Below are 16,509 nucleotides of genomic sequence, written 5' to 3'. Positions count from 1 at the left end.
TTTAAAAATATCTAACATTTCTTTAAATATGTTAGACAATTTCTTTTCTTAATGAAAAATAAATAAATATTAGTTCTAATGAACAAATTTTGTTTTGATAAAAAAAAGGCTGGTTGACAGAGATATAAATTGAAGTCGAGAATATTTAATTAAAGATTAAGATAAAATTAACATTATTTTTCAAAAAAAATTAATTATAAAAAGAGAAAAAATTGTTCACTAGTAGTTTGTAGTATTTTTTTAAAAATGATAGCATAGTGTTTGAACCATCATTTTATTATTTGTTGTTGAAATACCCTATCTCTTTGTTATTTCTAAAGTGAAAGATGATTATAAATGCTTACACTTTATAAATTTTATTTTAATTTGTAAAACAATTTAGTCATTTTATCCTATATGTAAATCACTTTGCAACTAAATTTTAAGTTTTATAATTTTAAATTTTTATAACATTATAAACTAATTGAAATTAACTTATGGTAGTAAAAAGACGAATACGCTTACCCCAGCGCCTCCGTCAATACGTCCCAGGATCAATACGCAGCGTCCCCGCTAATCCGTTCCAAGATTAACACGGAAGAGGTAAATCACAGATGGCTACTAGCATTTGGAATAATGACTAGCACATAAGGAAGACATTTATCTCAGTTTTGTTGAAATTCGAACCCTAAATCTCATGATGACAACATTTCATATGTTAATCATTAGATCCATTTGAGGAGACAATTGAAATCAACTTATGCACATTTGAACTTAGGCTACGAGATAATTAGTCTATTAATATAATTAAGATTATATTATTATTTTATTTGGTACGTTTAAAACTGTAATATAATATGTATAATGTGGATGGTAAAAGATAATAAAATTTTATAATTTGGGTTAGAATCTAATTATATTTTAGCTCAATTATTAACTAAAATTTAAATATCAAATAGAAGTGACATCGTCGTTGGTTGTTGTCATCACCATCGCTGGTCTTCATCCACCGCCATCTGCCATCGGTTGTCGTTAGCCAGCTTTAGGCATCGACATTGTTGGTCGGGGCGTCAGCGTCGATCGTTGTTGATAGCCGACGATGAAAATAATAAGATATTTTTATTATTTTATAATAATTTAAAAGTAATATAATATTAATTAATTACATTATAACTTTTATTATAATTATATTATCCTTAAACTTAATCTTACAGTAGAACAGAATGACCGCAAACTAATGTGAACTTATTTCGTATATTGCTAATTTTAAAAGAGAATACAGAATATTTTTAAATATTAGCAATTTGTTGAGGGTTTGGGGGGCAAAATGAAATTTTCAATCTCCAAAGTTTGAAATATCTTTTAATCAACCCAGAAATAGAAAAAGGCGAAAGGCGTTATTTTCCTCTTCCCGCTTCGGCGCTTCCTCGCCGTTGGGGCTGGGGCCGGCGGAAAGGTCAAAATCGATGAGTTATTTGATTAATCTACTTGAGAAATCAATGGGACCGTGATCTGGAGTTCCAGATCTACTGATCTAGGTTACTTTCCGTTTCTCAGTTTGTTTGCGTTACCAATTCCTTCTTTTATTTTGATCTGTTCGCCGTCTTCCACCTCCTTGCGTCGCCGATCGAAGAAACTGATGTCATTCTAGGTTTTCTCCACCATTTTTTTTCTCATTCACCCTATAGCGATGGGATCTCTTTCCCATGAGAGAAAATATGATACCTTTGCTCCTCTCTCGTCTCCTTGTGAGTTGAAGTACATCGAGCATCATGTATCCAAGTTGGACACACTTGCAGGCGTCGCCATAAAGTACGGTGTTGAGGTAATTCGGATTTTTCTTTACGAAATGTTGATCTTGTTTCAGAAATGAGAAAAAAAAAACTCTTCTTTTGATGAATATTGCTAACAAAAAAATCTTGGTTTTACTTATTTTTCTTGAATCCTGAATCAGTAAATGTGTGATAACTGTCGGCAAGTATGATTAAGAGTTTAAAATTCCATGAGAATGCAAATAATTCAGTATTATGAAGTCCTGAAGGCATGTGAGGGCCTAACTAATAGGTGTTGCTATTCTTTCTCTCCATTATGTAGTCCTTTGATTAATATTTGCCAATTTTCCATAGTTTTCACTTTTAGATCTTTCAAGCATCTAGTGACAAGTGCAGATTGGTTAGCACTGAGAGTGTTCTCTTTTGTTCATGAAAGATTGCAGATATCAAGAGAACTAATTGTCTAACAACAGATCTTCAATTGTTTGCTCACAAAATTTTACTTATTCCTCTTCCTGGAAGGCATCCACCATCTACTCCAATTCAGTTTAATGGTTCTCTTGATGACAGGTACTTTTTGCCATCATATTTTTATGAGGATTTGTTTAAAGACAAATTAATTGTTTTTAGGTAGTAATGAACAATTGATGAATTCCCCTAGGATTAATAAAAGGGTATCATGCAATGAGCAAAAAGGATCATGATTCCACACCATAATATCTGGTTTGCTATTCCTGATATTGGATATGGGTTTCTGGTAGGTAGCACCCCAACGTAACATACTTTCTTTTTCTGTCACAAAGGTGCACTTTACTCATGATTCTTCCTTTCCTCTTTATAAATCTAGCGACTTTGAAGGATATGGCAACTGCTACTGCTAGTTCGCGAGTTATCTTTTCATGCTACTCTCCACTTTATGATGTTTTACTATCAGAAATTCATATGCATGATGGAACTTTCTTGTGTTTCTTAAGCTTTAGGATGCATTACTAGAGTTCATAAATGACACTGAAGTTACTTGAAACATACAGAAATTAGAGGGGTGACTACCCTTTATTTATCTTTTTTGTAAATTATCTTGCATAATGTAACTTGATCACTACACGTCATTCATAATGAAATTATCCAAATATTAACAATTCAACAGTCATAATATAGCAAGGAGGATTCATGAGTCGTGCTGGTGGCTGTATTTAGAAATTGGGGAGTTTGCAGAGAATCATGTATATTTTATCATTTGACTAGCTTGCTTGCATTAGCATTTTCAATTGAGAAAGGTTGAAATGGAATCACATCTATTTGGCATAGGTTACATGGATTTTGACCATTCTTTGAGTTCTATACAAGGCTCTATTGTTGTTTTTGAACAAAGTCACAGCAAGAATCTATTTCAAATTCTGTTGATAATTTGATATGAATTTTGCAAACAAGTATTAAAAGTGAAAGCAAGAAGTCCAACCTAGAGGGTCAGCTGAGGCTCACGGTTCTAAAAGGAAAAGTTTGGCTTTCATGTAGGTGAATATGACCCTCTAGCCCTCAAGGATACAATTCGAGACACCTCTACTACCTGCATGACATGCTCTAGAGGCTTGTTTGTAGACCCTTTCAACTCTAGGCAATAATGAAAAACAAAAGCTTAAATGTAAGAATAAAAAGGAGAGCTTTCAGGGTTTAGAGCACACAGTAACTTGGAATTTTGCAATTGCAAATTGCTAGTGTTCTCGTGAGTTTGAGTGAGCTACTTCGCTCCTTTTATAGAGGTTGGCACCCCAAACCCATACACCCATACCCATTGATTTGTTGTACCTCTTAAATTATGTTGATATTAATTCTGCAAATAGGAATTAAAAGTGAACTTAAGAAGTTAGAACTGGAGGCAAAACTGAATCTGAGTCCTAGAGCAAAATTCCAACCCTGGTGCAGGTGAATTCGGTCCTAAGGATACAAATGGAAACACCACTGCTGCCTGCACATGCTCTAGAGCTTGTTTGTAGACCTTTTCAACACCAAGCAATAATGGAGAAAACAAAAAAGCCTAACATAAGAAAAAGAAAGAAGAAGAGGAGAGCTTTTTACAAAGTTGAACTACACTTAACTGCTCTCAAATATAAGTATGTCATATTTTATTCCTTCGAGTAACTTCACACATTCACTTACCATCAATGAAGAATGGCAAATTGCACTATAGTTTTATAATCTATTCCTTCTACCCTAAGGGGCCATGATATTCACAAAAGACTCGAAAGAAAACTCTTTTTAACCATTCGAAAAATTTCTTTTTTCTTGTCTCTAATCTACATTATAACATGACTTGTTTCTTTGTGATGTATTAGCCCAACATTGTCTTTATCTATCCACATAACCTCTTGTTTACTCTTATAGCAAAATATATCGTTCTAATGTAGCTCTTGCAATTTGGAACCATACAGAGATGATTCTGCTACCCATTCTCCGAAAGGGAACATATTTGATTCTTTACAGCCAATGAAATTGAACTTCCTCCAAAACAGTGACATCTCACCTGTCATGAGTAGCTTACAGAGATGCTATGATCTTCCACGCCATAAAAATGGAATTACAAATAAAAGCACAGAAATGACTGTTTATAGAACAGGCAGTGTACCTTACTTTCAAGACGATTTGCTTCCAAAAATGTCACCATCATCTGAAACACAATCAAGAAGATCCATGGGTCTTCTCAGGAGCTACCACTCAGATAATGTTCTTCAGAAGGCCTTGCAACTTAACAAATGTGGAGATGCTAGTGACGGTGAGAAATCTAAGTCAGATAAGTCTGTCAGGCATCGTCAAAAAGCCGATACTGATGCTTGGAGCACTGTCGTTGAAGGGATCATAAACAATATTGGAAGAGGATTAGCCCCAAGGACATTGTTAGCTAGTCTGATGGATCACACAAGTCCATCACAAGAAACTTCTCAAACTGCTAGTTTTCTCACTGTGATCAAGTCTTTTAGCTCCTTGAGTTTGCAAGAGGAAAACGACTCCGCTTGGTCCTATTCTAGATGGACACCAAAGCCCGATTCAATCACAAAACCAATTTTATCATCTTTGCCAAAGCAAATCTCTGTCTGGAGAAGCAAAGCTGCTCTAGATTAACCACAGAACTTATTTAGTTGTTGTACCATGTCATTTTGGGACAAAGCATGTTGTGTTAATACACTGGGCCTTGAGAACAATTCATCCTCGATTAGCAAATGTTTATAGAAATGTTATTCTTGGCATGTGCCATATTAATAAAAGATCAAAGTGATAATTCTTATTAATTTACAGCCAGTGAAAATTGCAAATGTCTGGTTATGTGTTCTCATTGAATATTGCATTAAAATGTCAGAAATCACATAAAAAGGCCATTCACAATCGGGAATACCCAAATAGAATCCTATATCATTATTGTTAGAATAATTTGATTTTTTTTAAAAAATAAAGTATGAGGCTAACAGGCCTGGCTCATAATGGCCTATGCCTAGGCTCCAATATTATTGGGGCCCATTGATTAAATAATTAAATAAAGATATTAAAAAAAATAAACTGAGTCATTAATATTAATTAATGATATCATATACATTAATAAATTTCATGCTAATCCATTAATGACATCTTATTAATTAATTCATTATTCCTATTTACACATTATACTGTCCTTATTTTCTCATAATTACAATTAGCCAAAATTTTATTTTATTTAATCTTATTTCCTCATAATTGCACTTAGCCAAGATTTTATTCTATTTAATTATATATCTTATAAAACTAATAAACTCTTTTCTTCTCAATATCTCTAAAAAAATCCTAATTATTCTTTCACCAATGTTGTCTATTTCTTTTCTTCTCATTAATTTTGTATATTTATATTCTTTCGCCCGGTTATTTTTTTTTTCTTTTCTCATCAATAATTTTGTACGTGATACTGTCAAAGAACGCCCTTCCATCCCTTGCTAATAATATTTCTTTCTCACTCTTTCTTTTTCTTTCTCGGTAATAACATAAATCAGAGATTTTTTTTATCCATACAACGTAAAGTAAAATGCTTCATAAAAAAATTAAAAATTAAAATTAATAAAGTTTTATTTACGTTCAATGTCTAAAAAAGATTAAATAATTTAACCGTGTTAACAAAAATTATCTAAATATTAATGAGAAAACTAAATTTTATATAAAAATAATATTTTATTTTTTAAAAAATAAATCAAAAAATTTTAAATCGGTCATTCTCAATCCCAAATTCAAATGAAAAAAAACTTGAGAATTTTTTTTAAAATATATTAAAAGATTTTTTTAAACTTATTTTTACCTAAGGTCTCGGGAAATCTTGAGACGTCCCTAGAGGCTAAGGCCCATTTAGTATAGTATAGGAGAAACAATTTAATAAATTAAAATTACATAAATTAATTATTTTTTAAGTAAAAAAGTATCTATTGATTTAAACATCTGTCTCTCTTTTTTATTTTTATTTTTATTGAATTTTTAAAAGTTTTTTTTCTGACTTTTTATTGTTTCACTAAAATAAATTGATTTTTAAAAATAAGTTGCATTCATAATGATATTAATATTTTAGTCCTGAAGTTGAAATTCAAATTGGAAAAAGAAAGAGTTACTTTTTTTAAAAGAGACCTTGGTGATAATACTAATCAAAATTACAGGCCTTAAACTAAGAGGGGGTAAAATGAAACTTGTGTAGAATAAGGCAATAGGCCTATCTGATAAATGATAGAAGCCCGCTCCTTCGTTCCCTCTCATCTTGCTCCGCTCTTCCTTCCCGTTCCGAGCGATTCCTCCTCCGTCGACTGCGCCAGGGTTTGCATCGGCATCTTGCCCCGACGGAGGCCTCCGTCATGGAAGCCTTCAACGCCTTCAGCGTCCGCCTCAGCGGCGTCGGCGGCGGCGGCTCTGTCCTCCCCTTCCGCTTTCCGTCTCGAACCAAGAGAGTAAGCGGTCGCTATGGACATGCCCCAGTCCTTTGCTGTGCGTCACCTAAGGATCGCCCCGAGCTCAATAAGTGGGACATGATGGAGCTCAAGTTCGGGCGCCTTCTAGGAGAGGACCCTAAGCTAACTCTAGCCAAGGTAAAAAAAAAAAAATTGATCCAATAGAGTCTTATAGAATCTGGTTTTCTTGAGCAATTGAAAGTGGCTTGGCAGATTTTAGTGGCTAGGGAGCCATTAACCCTTGCATTCTCTGAGCGACTGTATGGTCAGCTTGGCTTTGTATGTTTGGTTAAAGAACACAGAATGTTTATTTGCACGGAAGAAAAAACTACTTGTGGATCAAACAAAAATAGAATGTTCCTAGCGTTTGGCAGGGAAAAAGATTGATGATTATATTTGCACGGAAGAGAAACTTAGAAAATATTTCTCTTTTTGAAATTTGAGTGAACAAATTGTGCATCTTTCCTAATCCTAGCTATATGCTTTATATGATTGCATTACATTTAACCATGTGAAAACATATAAAAACGGTTAGTGTATCAACATAACGTGTTGATACTGATGAAGGATTACTAAGGGAGATAAAAATAAGTTATTATGTGAAAGCATTTAGACGTTGATGTTTGATAAAATGAGATAAAATTGATTAAGATGACAAGGAGAGATTGATAAATTCCAAGAAAAAAAATCCAATAAATTATAGTTTATAGTGGGAGCGCTAAGGGGATGAATTCCATAGCTTTGCTTGTGTTTCATTCTCATATGGTCTTAGTCAATGTTATCTTGGATTAACCACTTAGGTACCTTCCTGTTACTGCTTTTAGCATAGGCGTGCAGACTCTTGGCTTATTTGTTTTGCTGATGTATCCCCTAAGTGTGAGCTGGCACTCCAGGCTTGATGGTGGTTGTGCTGGAAAGTGGTCATCTAATCATTGGAGGGACTGCTAACGGTCACAACGCCAGAGCAGAAGGGCAAATATGATGGAGAGAGATAGTCAACAGTAATATGGTTAGCATTTTGAAGGTCAATGCTCAGCTTCAAACAAGACATTATCAATGAATCAATTTAGGACAATGGAATAGATTAAGAATAAATAGATAAAACAAGTCAACGTACTTGATTACCATTAGAGAAAAAGATGTGTTACTGACTGGAACATCATATGTTGTTTGGTTTAAATAAGGTCCCGAATCTGGGTTTAATTGATCTAATTTTCGTATGTGTCAGGGTAGTGAGAACCATGCAATTTTTTTTTTGTGTGTCGGTGCAATAGAGCAATAAGACCTGTGTAGAGTTGGTGCATCAATGCATCAGATTGTAGAGCAACAAAACAAATCTAGGTTGCTAGTTTTTGACGTGTTGTTGAAGGCGTGGAGTGAAGATGGGTGAAGTATGTTGTGGATCCTTAATGGACAAGGTGATGGGCGCAATGAGAAGTATTGGATCTAGATGCAAGGGAAAGGGGACAAGAGCAATAGGAAGAAAAAGAGTCAAGAGGAGGGGTGGAGGGGAGGGAGGCTACATCATCAAAGAGAGGGATAAAATTGTATTATTATTACACAAAGAAAATAATTACACAGATATATGTTGGCCTTTGACATAAAACTTAATAACATAATATTCATGTTGAACTAAACAGACACATTATAATACACATATTGTCAACTTTAGTATTGTTTACTTTATATAGCAAATCCATATAGTTATATATGTGTTTTTTTTTAAATATATAAAATTAGCATCGTGACTTTAGGCAATGTTTCTCAAATTTATATTAAATCAAGTTGGGTAGAAGTTTTCAGTTCTATTCTTTAATTGAGAAAAAAAAAGGCAGCCCGGTGCACGAAGCTCCCGTCATGCGGGGCCCCGGGGAAGGATCCATTGTACGTAGCCTTACCCTGTTTTTTGCAAGAGGCTGTTTTCAAGATTCGAACTCGTTACCTTTTGGTCACATGGCAACAACTTTACCGTTGCGCCAAGACTCCCCTTCTTTCTATTCTTTAATTGATTAGATCAAAATTTCATTTAGCATTGACATCATCATATTAGAATTTATAATTATGCTAGAAATATAGAGAAGTCTAAAAATAAGAATTGTAACATGTGAGTAAGCTTAATTTTTGTTTGTAAACAGTGATGGTAAAAAATTTTCAATAACTTTATTTGGTTAAAATGCAAGATCATTGGGTTCTGTTAAGAAAGGATCCAAATAGGTGATTACCCATATTATATGATTGTATCACCTCCCAAAGGTGGCAATTGATTTTTTAGTAAAAACTACCTTACTGTTTCTATATTGTTTACAATTGCGCTTGCATTTCATGGCTGAAAATTATGATGCTTGAACACCTGGCTTGCAGATAATGGCGCGGAAATTGGATCCAAATGTCTCTTATCTTGATGTTGAAAAATCTTTCTATAAGAACAAAGGTAAAATGAGTGATTACGCACTGAATATCCCATCAGATGTGATACTGGAGGAACTGCAGCCACCAAAGAAGCCAGATACATCTTACCAGAAGAATCCACAAAATGTAAAGGATAGTAACATAAATCTGTCACGTCCAACTATAAGCAGAAGACCTAAAACCATGAAATCCTCTAAGGGTTCCATACAGGTGCAGACACAACCAAACCACAATAGAGGAAAAACTGATGACAGGAGTGAACCTCCCAACATTTCTTTGCGGAAGCCCACTGTCACCCAGGATGATGACTTTGAAATTAACTCAAAGTTCAAAATTGAACCAAATGTATTCTTGAAAATGAGAAAAACATCAAGTGAAGATATAAGTAATATGTCTCTTTTAAGGAAGCCGGAGGTTGTCAAACCAAATTTTGAATCCACACAACAGAAAGTTTCTGCGGGAGATTCTTTTCAAACTAGTCTTGATGAAGTGAGGGGCTTTGATAGTGATACAGAGATCTCAAACAAGGGAGAGATGTTGTCAGATGATCTCAATGCAATTAGCACTGTGACAAGCTCAGATGAACTTCAGTTAATCAAGTTAGGACTACCTGTGGAGAATAATAAGGATGAAGAGAACTTATATGGCAACCATGATGCCAAATCTATTTTTCCTAAGCTTGATGATGGTGGTGTGGTTACAGGTAGTGTGATAGGAAGCCTTTTCTCCGTTGTTAAAATTTAGTTAGTGTTTATATAACATTCAAATTTTTTAGGATCGCAGCCACCTAACCAAAGTGCTTCCAAAGTATCTGTTGCTTCATCAACATCTAGGCAAGCTTCCCTGTTAGGGAAGCCTCAGAGGTACTTCGCTTTCAGAATATTTCAACTATGGGAGACTTCTTGGCATTGATACAGTTTTATTATGAAAAGTACATTTATATGATTTGATGTTAGCTATCTGGTTGCCTTGTATACCTACTTTATTCAAGTGTATCTCAACCATGGAAGACTTCTTAACATTTCTACAGTTTTATTGCAAAGAGTATATTTGTATGGCCTGATGTTTTTTATCTGGTTATCTTGGATTGCTATCCTATGCAAGTATAGTTGTTTCTGCCACTTTCAGATAGATTGTCCATTTGAGATATGATTCTAGAACTCATGGCATCTGTCCCCTAGTTGTGCACCTTTTCTCTGCATGATAATATATATTAATTAGGGACGACTACAGAATACTTTTGTGTATTGCTATGTTTTACCCCTTCATGCATGGTTTTGCATCACTTAATTGCTAACTTCTTTGAATGCATGATAGTCGGATTGTCGTTGTTGGAGCTAGGGAGATGCTTTGCATGTTTGGATTTTCTGGTTACTAAATCTTTGATCATCTGTTTTTTGCCTTCCCCTATGACATTGAGTGTTAGAAAAAAAGCAGTACTATTTTAATTGATACATTGCAAACCTTTAGGCTGGACACATCCACAGAAGGGATGTTACCACTATATAGAGGGGAGAAAGTTGCTTTGCAGCTTGATGAACATGTCTTCACTTCTGGAACTGAGACTGTTATATCAGCAGATCAAGAGGTACTTTTGTTGATTTTTCTTCATTATGGCTGAAGTATTGAGCATGTTAATGAATGTGGTTTCACAATTAATGTCATGCAGTTTGGTTTACAAACTTCTTTCAGAATACTATTGGAAGATCTGTCTTACATTTAAATGGAAAATTGCAGGAAAGTGACTGGAAAAGGGCAGAATACTTGCTTCATAGTGGAGAAAAAGCTGAAGTGGAATTGATTAGTTGTAGCAGCAGAGGTTTTGTTGTCAGTTTGCTTGAACTCTGTGAATCCATGTATCTTTTTTTCATCATATACTGACTTTATTATTTATACTTCTCATTTCTCATGGTTCCTAGGTATCATTTGGATCTTTGCTTGGTTTCTTACCTTACAGACATCTTGGTGCCAAGTGGAAATTCTTAGCTTTTGAATCATGGTTAAGGAAAAAGGGGGTGGATCCCTCCTTATACAGGCAGAATCTAAGCATTGTGGGCAGTTTTGATGTGAGCAATAAAAACCTTGAATTGGAGGAGCCTACATCTCAAGAATCTTATAAAAAAACTGAAGTGTCAACATCACAAGAAAAATTTGAAGAGCTTCTTGAAGCATACAACCTTGAAAAAACTAAGTTCCTATCATCTTTTATCGGTCAGGTTGAAGGACATGCTTCATCTTTACATTCTTGATACGCTAACTTCATACTTGCAACTTAGTGAAAACCAATGTATGAATGCAGAGACTTAAAGGTTCAGTAATTCTGGCTGATAGAAAATCCAGAAAAATAATGTTCTCTGGGAGGCCAAAAGAAAAGGAAGAATTGGTTGAGAAAAAGAGAAGTCTTATGGTATGTTGCTAACTTGCTATGCTTATATAAATTTCTATCACACTTCTTTTTTGTCAGAAACCATGTTATATAGGGCAGGGATCCTCTGGTCCCGGATTCCTGGACCAGTCTTGATCCCTTGCTCATTTATTGATTGGATGGGCTGGGTCCAGTCCATCCACCCAATGAATGAATAGGGCCTCTTCTGGTCCAGAAAATTCTGGACCAGAGGATCTGACCTCTGTTATATAAAGCCAGATACTTTGGTGCATTTACTGAAGTTTTTCGGATGCCAGCTAGCAGATAGTCTTAGACAGTTATATTTGATTAAGTCTCTTCTTTATGCTAAATTCATTCTGGTACAGAACCCATTTCTAGTTTTCTTTTTGCTTGGTATGTGTAAGAAGACTATGGCATAAAGTTCTCAACAGTAGATAGGTGGGCATCAAAGCTGCCAGATCTGTTTGGCTTGGATAATGGATTATAGTAAACCTATGAAGAAAAAAGCAGGAAAGGGAAAAAAAGTGAACAAATATCATATGCACAATAAAAGGTTCTTCCTCTTCTGCTTTGTTTAGTTTATCGTGTACAAGGTCAGACATCCATGCTTTATAGTAAACCATTCAGATTTACTTGTTCTTTTCTTTATTTCTATTATTTATCTGGAATTAGATGTAGTTCTGACCAAAAAATAATCTCAAAATGGCCAAAATTGGAACACGAGTGACCACAATTGAATGGACAGGTAGAACCATGTGATTTACAATTTCCTGTTCTGTTGAAAACTTTTTTTTCCTTTTCTTAGTAGTTGATGAAACAGAGCCACTGGATACGGCTGTTTTGCCACTGTAATGGAGGCACTATATTCACCTACCAGTAAAGGAACCATATTGAGTTGATAATTCTTAATTGTTTTTTGTGCAGGCTAGACTCAATATTGGTGATGTTGTGAAATGTCAGATTAAGAAAATTACGTTCTTTGGCATATTTGTGGAGGTAATCAGTGCTCTCTATTCTTTTATAGTACCATTTTGCAATAATCTCTATAGTGACAGGAAAAGCCGATTTGGCATCAATAGGTTGAAGGAGTACCTGCCCTTGTTCACCAATCAGAAATTTCATGGGATGCAACTTTAGATCCATCCTCATACTATAAAGTCGGGCAGGTACTGCAAGGAAATGATTACTTTTCTTCATGCACAATGAATGACACTGTATATACATCCTTGCGCATTAAACTTGGACATGTATGCTAAGTGATACTTTACCTTCTTTTTTTCATCCATGGGCATTACAAAATGGTTTTGTTGTAGCCAGACTAGAATTCGTCTTGGAGTTTGAATTGATTTATCTGTTAAGAAGGATTCAGTGGTGATACCAGTTCATGCATTTTAATAGTGGTCTCATACTCCTAGAGATGTTAGATTGAAGAAAATATTGCTATTGATCAATATCTTTTGTTATGAATTATGGATGTTTAGCACTGAAATAAAGATTACAGGATCATGATAGACATTTATATGGTGAAGGGGAGCTTGACGCAATGGTAAAGTTGCTGCCGTGTGACTTAGAGGTCACGGATTTGAGTCTCAAAAATAACCTCTTGGAAAACAAGATAAGGCTCCATACAATAGACTCTTTCCCGGGACCTCACATTGATGGCAGCTTCGTGTACCAGGCTGCCCTTTATTAGTGGTAGGTTTACCATCAGCCTAGACAGATAGTGGTACATCTATGCCTTCACACAATCTAGATAACCAGGGATCTTTTACAACCATGATGTATACCATGACCAAAAATGATAATGCTTAGCGATTAATCAAGTTATCAAATCATGGCACTATTTTGGATTGTCAGTGATGTAGTTCTGAAACATTATCGATAAGAAGATAGCTAGTGATCTTATACAGACTCTGTTTATTGATTGTTTAATGTGAATAATTTATAAAGTACTCAACATTAAAGCAACGACTCAATTTAGAACATCAGATAAGTATGAATCTGTACTCATTTTATTGGGCATTGAATATTCCTATATCACATGACAATAATACCCAAGAATTGCATCCAAGCAATTCTTTTGTGCTGATTACATCTTGTTTTAGATTTGGTCTGTCAAACATATGCTATCACGTGTAATAGTTTGGAACATTACCACAACTATGTGTATATCCTATTGTTCCAATGTGTCATAACTAGAATATGACTGAATGGAAAAGATGATAGTAGCCTTACATCAAACAAACACACACAGATATGAACATTTGAATCAATTGAGCAAGTGTTTTCTAGTTAATAGGATGAAGAATGGAGATTCAAGTATATCTTCATATCCTCTTTAGGCTAAAACAAATATTCCATCAAGACTGGTACAATCTGCCATAATATATGGATTGGAGTGCTACATTATTAAGAAGCAACATGTAAATTTAATAAACATATATGAGAAAGCTAAGGTGGATGTGTGAGGATCCTAAAAAGGTGGAAATATATCATATTAATATTCAAGAGAAGGTAAGCATAGCGCCAGTAGAAAATAAAATAGGAGAAAATAGGTTGAGATGATATTGACATATTTAAAGATAACTAAGAAATTCTATAGTTAGAATAGTTTAGTCTATTAGAGTGGAAGGCGAAAGGGTAAAGTTGAAGGTGTAAGAGTTTAAGAGGGCCAAAGAAATATATTATTTAATGTAACAAAAAAATAATTTAATTAATCTTAATATTACTAATGATATAGCTTTGCATGTAGCTTAATGGATTAATGTAGTTACCCCAAATAATTGGATAAAAACACTTGACAAGATGATGAAGATGATGAATTGAACAGGCATTTTCTAGCACGTGAATAACAAACCTTGTGGGGTGGTTAACAGATTAGGTGAGGATGCCAATAAGATAACAGAAATTTTTTTGCACTTGGTTAGTATTGATGCACACCAAATAAAAGTCTTTGTTCTCATTGAATGCTCCATTATACTAGAAGTAATGCACATGAGGGAGTGGTTTCAAAATGCAACACCTTGATTAATGAAATTGAGCAAAGATTCTGCATAATTTAACAATATTCATTCTCTTTAAACTTTATGAAACTTTAGCATATCTATTTTTTTCCCCAGATGGTGGAAGCAAAAGTTCATCAACTAGATTATACTCTTGAACGAATCTTTTTATCTTTGAGGGACATAATGGTATGCATGTCCACATTCCGTGAGTTTCATGCAATAAGATATGTTTGGATATAAGTATATAACTATCAAACTTCTTCCTCGTCACATTTTCAGCCAGATCCATTGATGGAGGCCTTGGAATCTGTTATTGGTGATGGTACTGCTTTGGGCGGAAAACTTGAAGCCACACAAGCTGATGTCGAGGTGTTAAATCTTTCCATCTTTTGTTAATGTTTCAGTATACTACAAGTGTTATATGCAGCATAAGGGCTTATTTAATTGAAAATTTTCACGGTAGCATCAATAATAAGAGCAGTCCTCTAGAACATATTTCATTTTGAATATTCATTAGTAGTATCTATTAAACTATTGCTGCATCAACTTATTTTTTCCATTGTATCATAATCTTCTGAATGTAATTTTGCATTCACTCAGCCTATTTGTATATATTTTGAACATATATTCAAGATAGTCAGTAGCCTTTCCTCTATTTTTTTTTTCACAATATGACCTTACTGTAACATATTTGAATTGTGCTCAGTGGGCTGATGTGGATTTGCTCATAGAAGAGTTGCAGAAGATTGAAGGAATATCTAGTGTTTCTAAAGGCCGTTTTTTCAAAAGCCTCGGTTTAGCTCCAACATTCCAGGTTAATTAGCATAATTTTTTCTTTTTCTTTGCTAAGTTGTAGATCATTCAATATATTGTTATTACATAATTTTATTTTATTTTATTTTTATTTTCAGGTGTATATGGCTTCTATGTTCAGAAACAAGTACAAATTGCTTGCTCGTTTTGAAAACAAGATCCAAGAGGTATCAATTTTGTAGGATGAATGCTAGGATGCCAAGTAGTTTTATTTACTGCAATTTAAATATGGGCAACTTCTTAGTCAAACAAAGCTTAGTTTTGAAAAGATTTCAGTGCTAATATTGGTAGAAAATAGCATTATTTTGATCACATTGGCAAGCAGTAATCATCTTCAACCTCTCATACAAGCACAGAAATACACTTTTTTTGTTTTGTTTAGTACATATTAATTTGTCAGAATCTACATCTTGCTAATGCTTCATCTACCATCTACTAGTTATGTTTTCTCGATCTATCTAATTATATGGATCCTCCTTTATCATTTGGCTCGATCTCCTACCATGTTTAACATCTAATCTGACAAATAAATATTTTCCTTCAAAAGTTTCACAATTACCTAAATATATCCCTTTTCTTGTCCTGTCTTCCTTGTTTCATCATATAAACCAAATGAAATTATTTTTCTGCTCATTTCTTGTAATTGCGATGCTTATCTTTTTCGTAACAGTTCTTTACACTTTGAAACACGATTATGTTGTGCAGATCATTGTGGAATCATCACTGGATAAAGAACAAATGAAGACTGTAATTTTAACTTGTACCAGTAAAGTCAACTGAAAGAGTATTAATGATTATCGTGAATCTTTTCTCTCTCTTTTTTGCCATTTTATTTGACAATTTCCACTCTTGATAATTGTCCACTCATTTCATAGACGAAAAAGGGTTCGTCTGTATATTATGCTCCTATTTTAGGGTGTAAATAATAACTCTTGTATAATTTAGAAAACCATAACATGAGTAGGACAAGCCCCGTAGGAACTTTGATGGGATGGATTACATAGCAGATTTTTTTTCCTTTATTTATTAAATATATAATTCTAATTAGGGATTAAAAATTAAATTAAATAAATCAAAATTTAATTAATTATTATTTTAAATAAATCAAATTAATTGAATTTTATTATTAAAATTGAACAAATTGAATATATATATATATATATATATATATATATATATATATATATATATATATATAT

General features: G+C 33.9%; 2 protein-coding genes across 2 annotated transcripts; both read left to right on the top strand.

The window, feature by feature from the left end:
* The first annotated feature begins 1,374 nt into the window (after positions 1-1,374).
* LOC122028712 lies at positions 1,375-5,035 on the top strand. The gene is made up of 3 exons (XM_042587569.1): positions 1,375-1,804; positions 2,188-2,321; positions 4,181-5,035. Exons 1-3 carry the CDS (start codon positions 1,670-1,672, stop codon positions 4,866-4,868), a joined length of 957 nt encoding a protein of 318 aa, XP_042443503.1. The 5' UTR covers positions 1,375-1,669; the 3' UTR covers positions 4,869-5,035.
* Positions 5,036-6,487: 1,452 nt separating this feature from the next.
* Positions 6,488-16,295, top strand: LOC122029556. The gene is made up of 14 exons (XM_042588594.1): positions 6,488-6,835; positions 9,059-9,809; positions 9,882-9,969; positions 10,577-10,694; positions 10,844-10,933; positions 11,026-11,322; positions 11,406-11,513; positions 12,417-12,488; positions 12,572-12,658; positions 14,612-14,683; positions 14,777-14,866; positions 15,204-15,311; positions 15,409-15,477; positions 16,016-16,295. The coding sequence occupies exons 1-14, from the start codon at positions 6,605-6,607 to the stop codon at positions 16,088-16,090; spliced, it is 2,256 nt and encodes a 751-aa protein (XP_042444528.1). The 5' UTR covers positions 6,488-6,604; the 3' UTR covers positions 16,091-16,295.
* The last annotated feature ends 214 nt before the right edge of the window (positions 16,296-16,509 follow it).

This window comes from Zingiber officinale, chromosome 10B (assembly GCF_018446385.1).
Source record: "Zingiber officinale cultivar Zhangliang chromosome 10B, Zo_v1.1, whole genome shotgun sequence".
Lineage (NCBI taxonomy): Eukaryota > Viridiplantae > Streptophyta > Magnoliopsida > Zingiberales > Zingiberaceae > Zingiber > Zingiber officinale.
The sequence above is the reverse complement of the archived record's forward strand: the minus strand, read 5'-3'. Positions and strand labels throughout refer to the sequence as shown.

Coding starts and splice junctions, on each gene's coding strand:
- LOC122028712 (XM_042587569.1), top strand. CDS start 1,670: ATGGGATCTCTTTCCCATGAGAGAAAATATGATACCTTTGCTCCTCTC. Junction 1,805..2,187: donor CCATAAAGTACGGTGTTGAG/GTAATTCGGATT, acceptor TGTTCATGAAAG/ATTGCAGATATCAAGAGAAC. Junction 2,322..4,180: donor AATGGTTCTCTTGATGACAG/GTACTTTTTGCC, acceptor GGAACCATACAG/AGATGATTCTGCTACCCATT.
- LOC122029556 (XM_042588594.1), top strand. CDS start 6,605: ATGGAAGCCTTCAACGCCTTCAGCGTCCGCCTCAGCGGCGTCGGCGGC. Junction 15,312..15,408: donor GTTTAGCTCCAACATTCCAG/GTTAATTAGCAT, acceptor TTTTATTTTCAG/GTGTATATGGCTTCTATGTT. Junction 15,478..16,015: donor TTGAAAACAAGATCCAAGAG/GTATCAATTTTG, acceptor TATGTTGTGCAG/ATCATTGTGGAATCATCACT.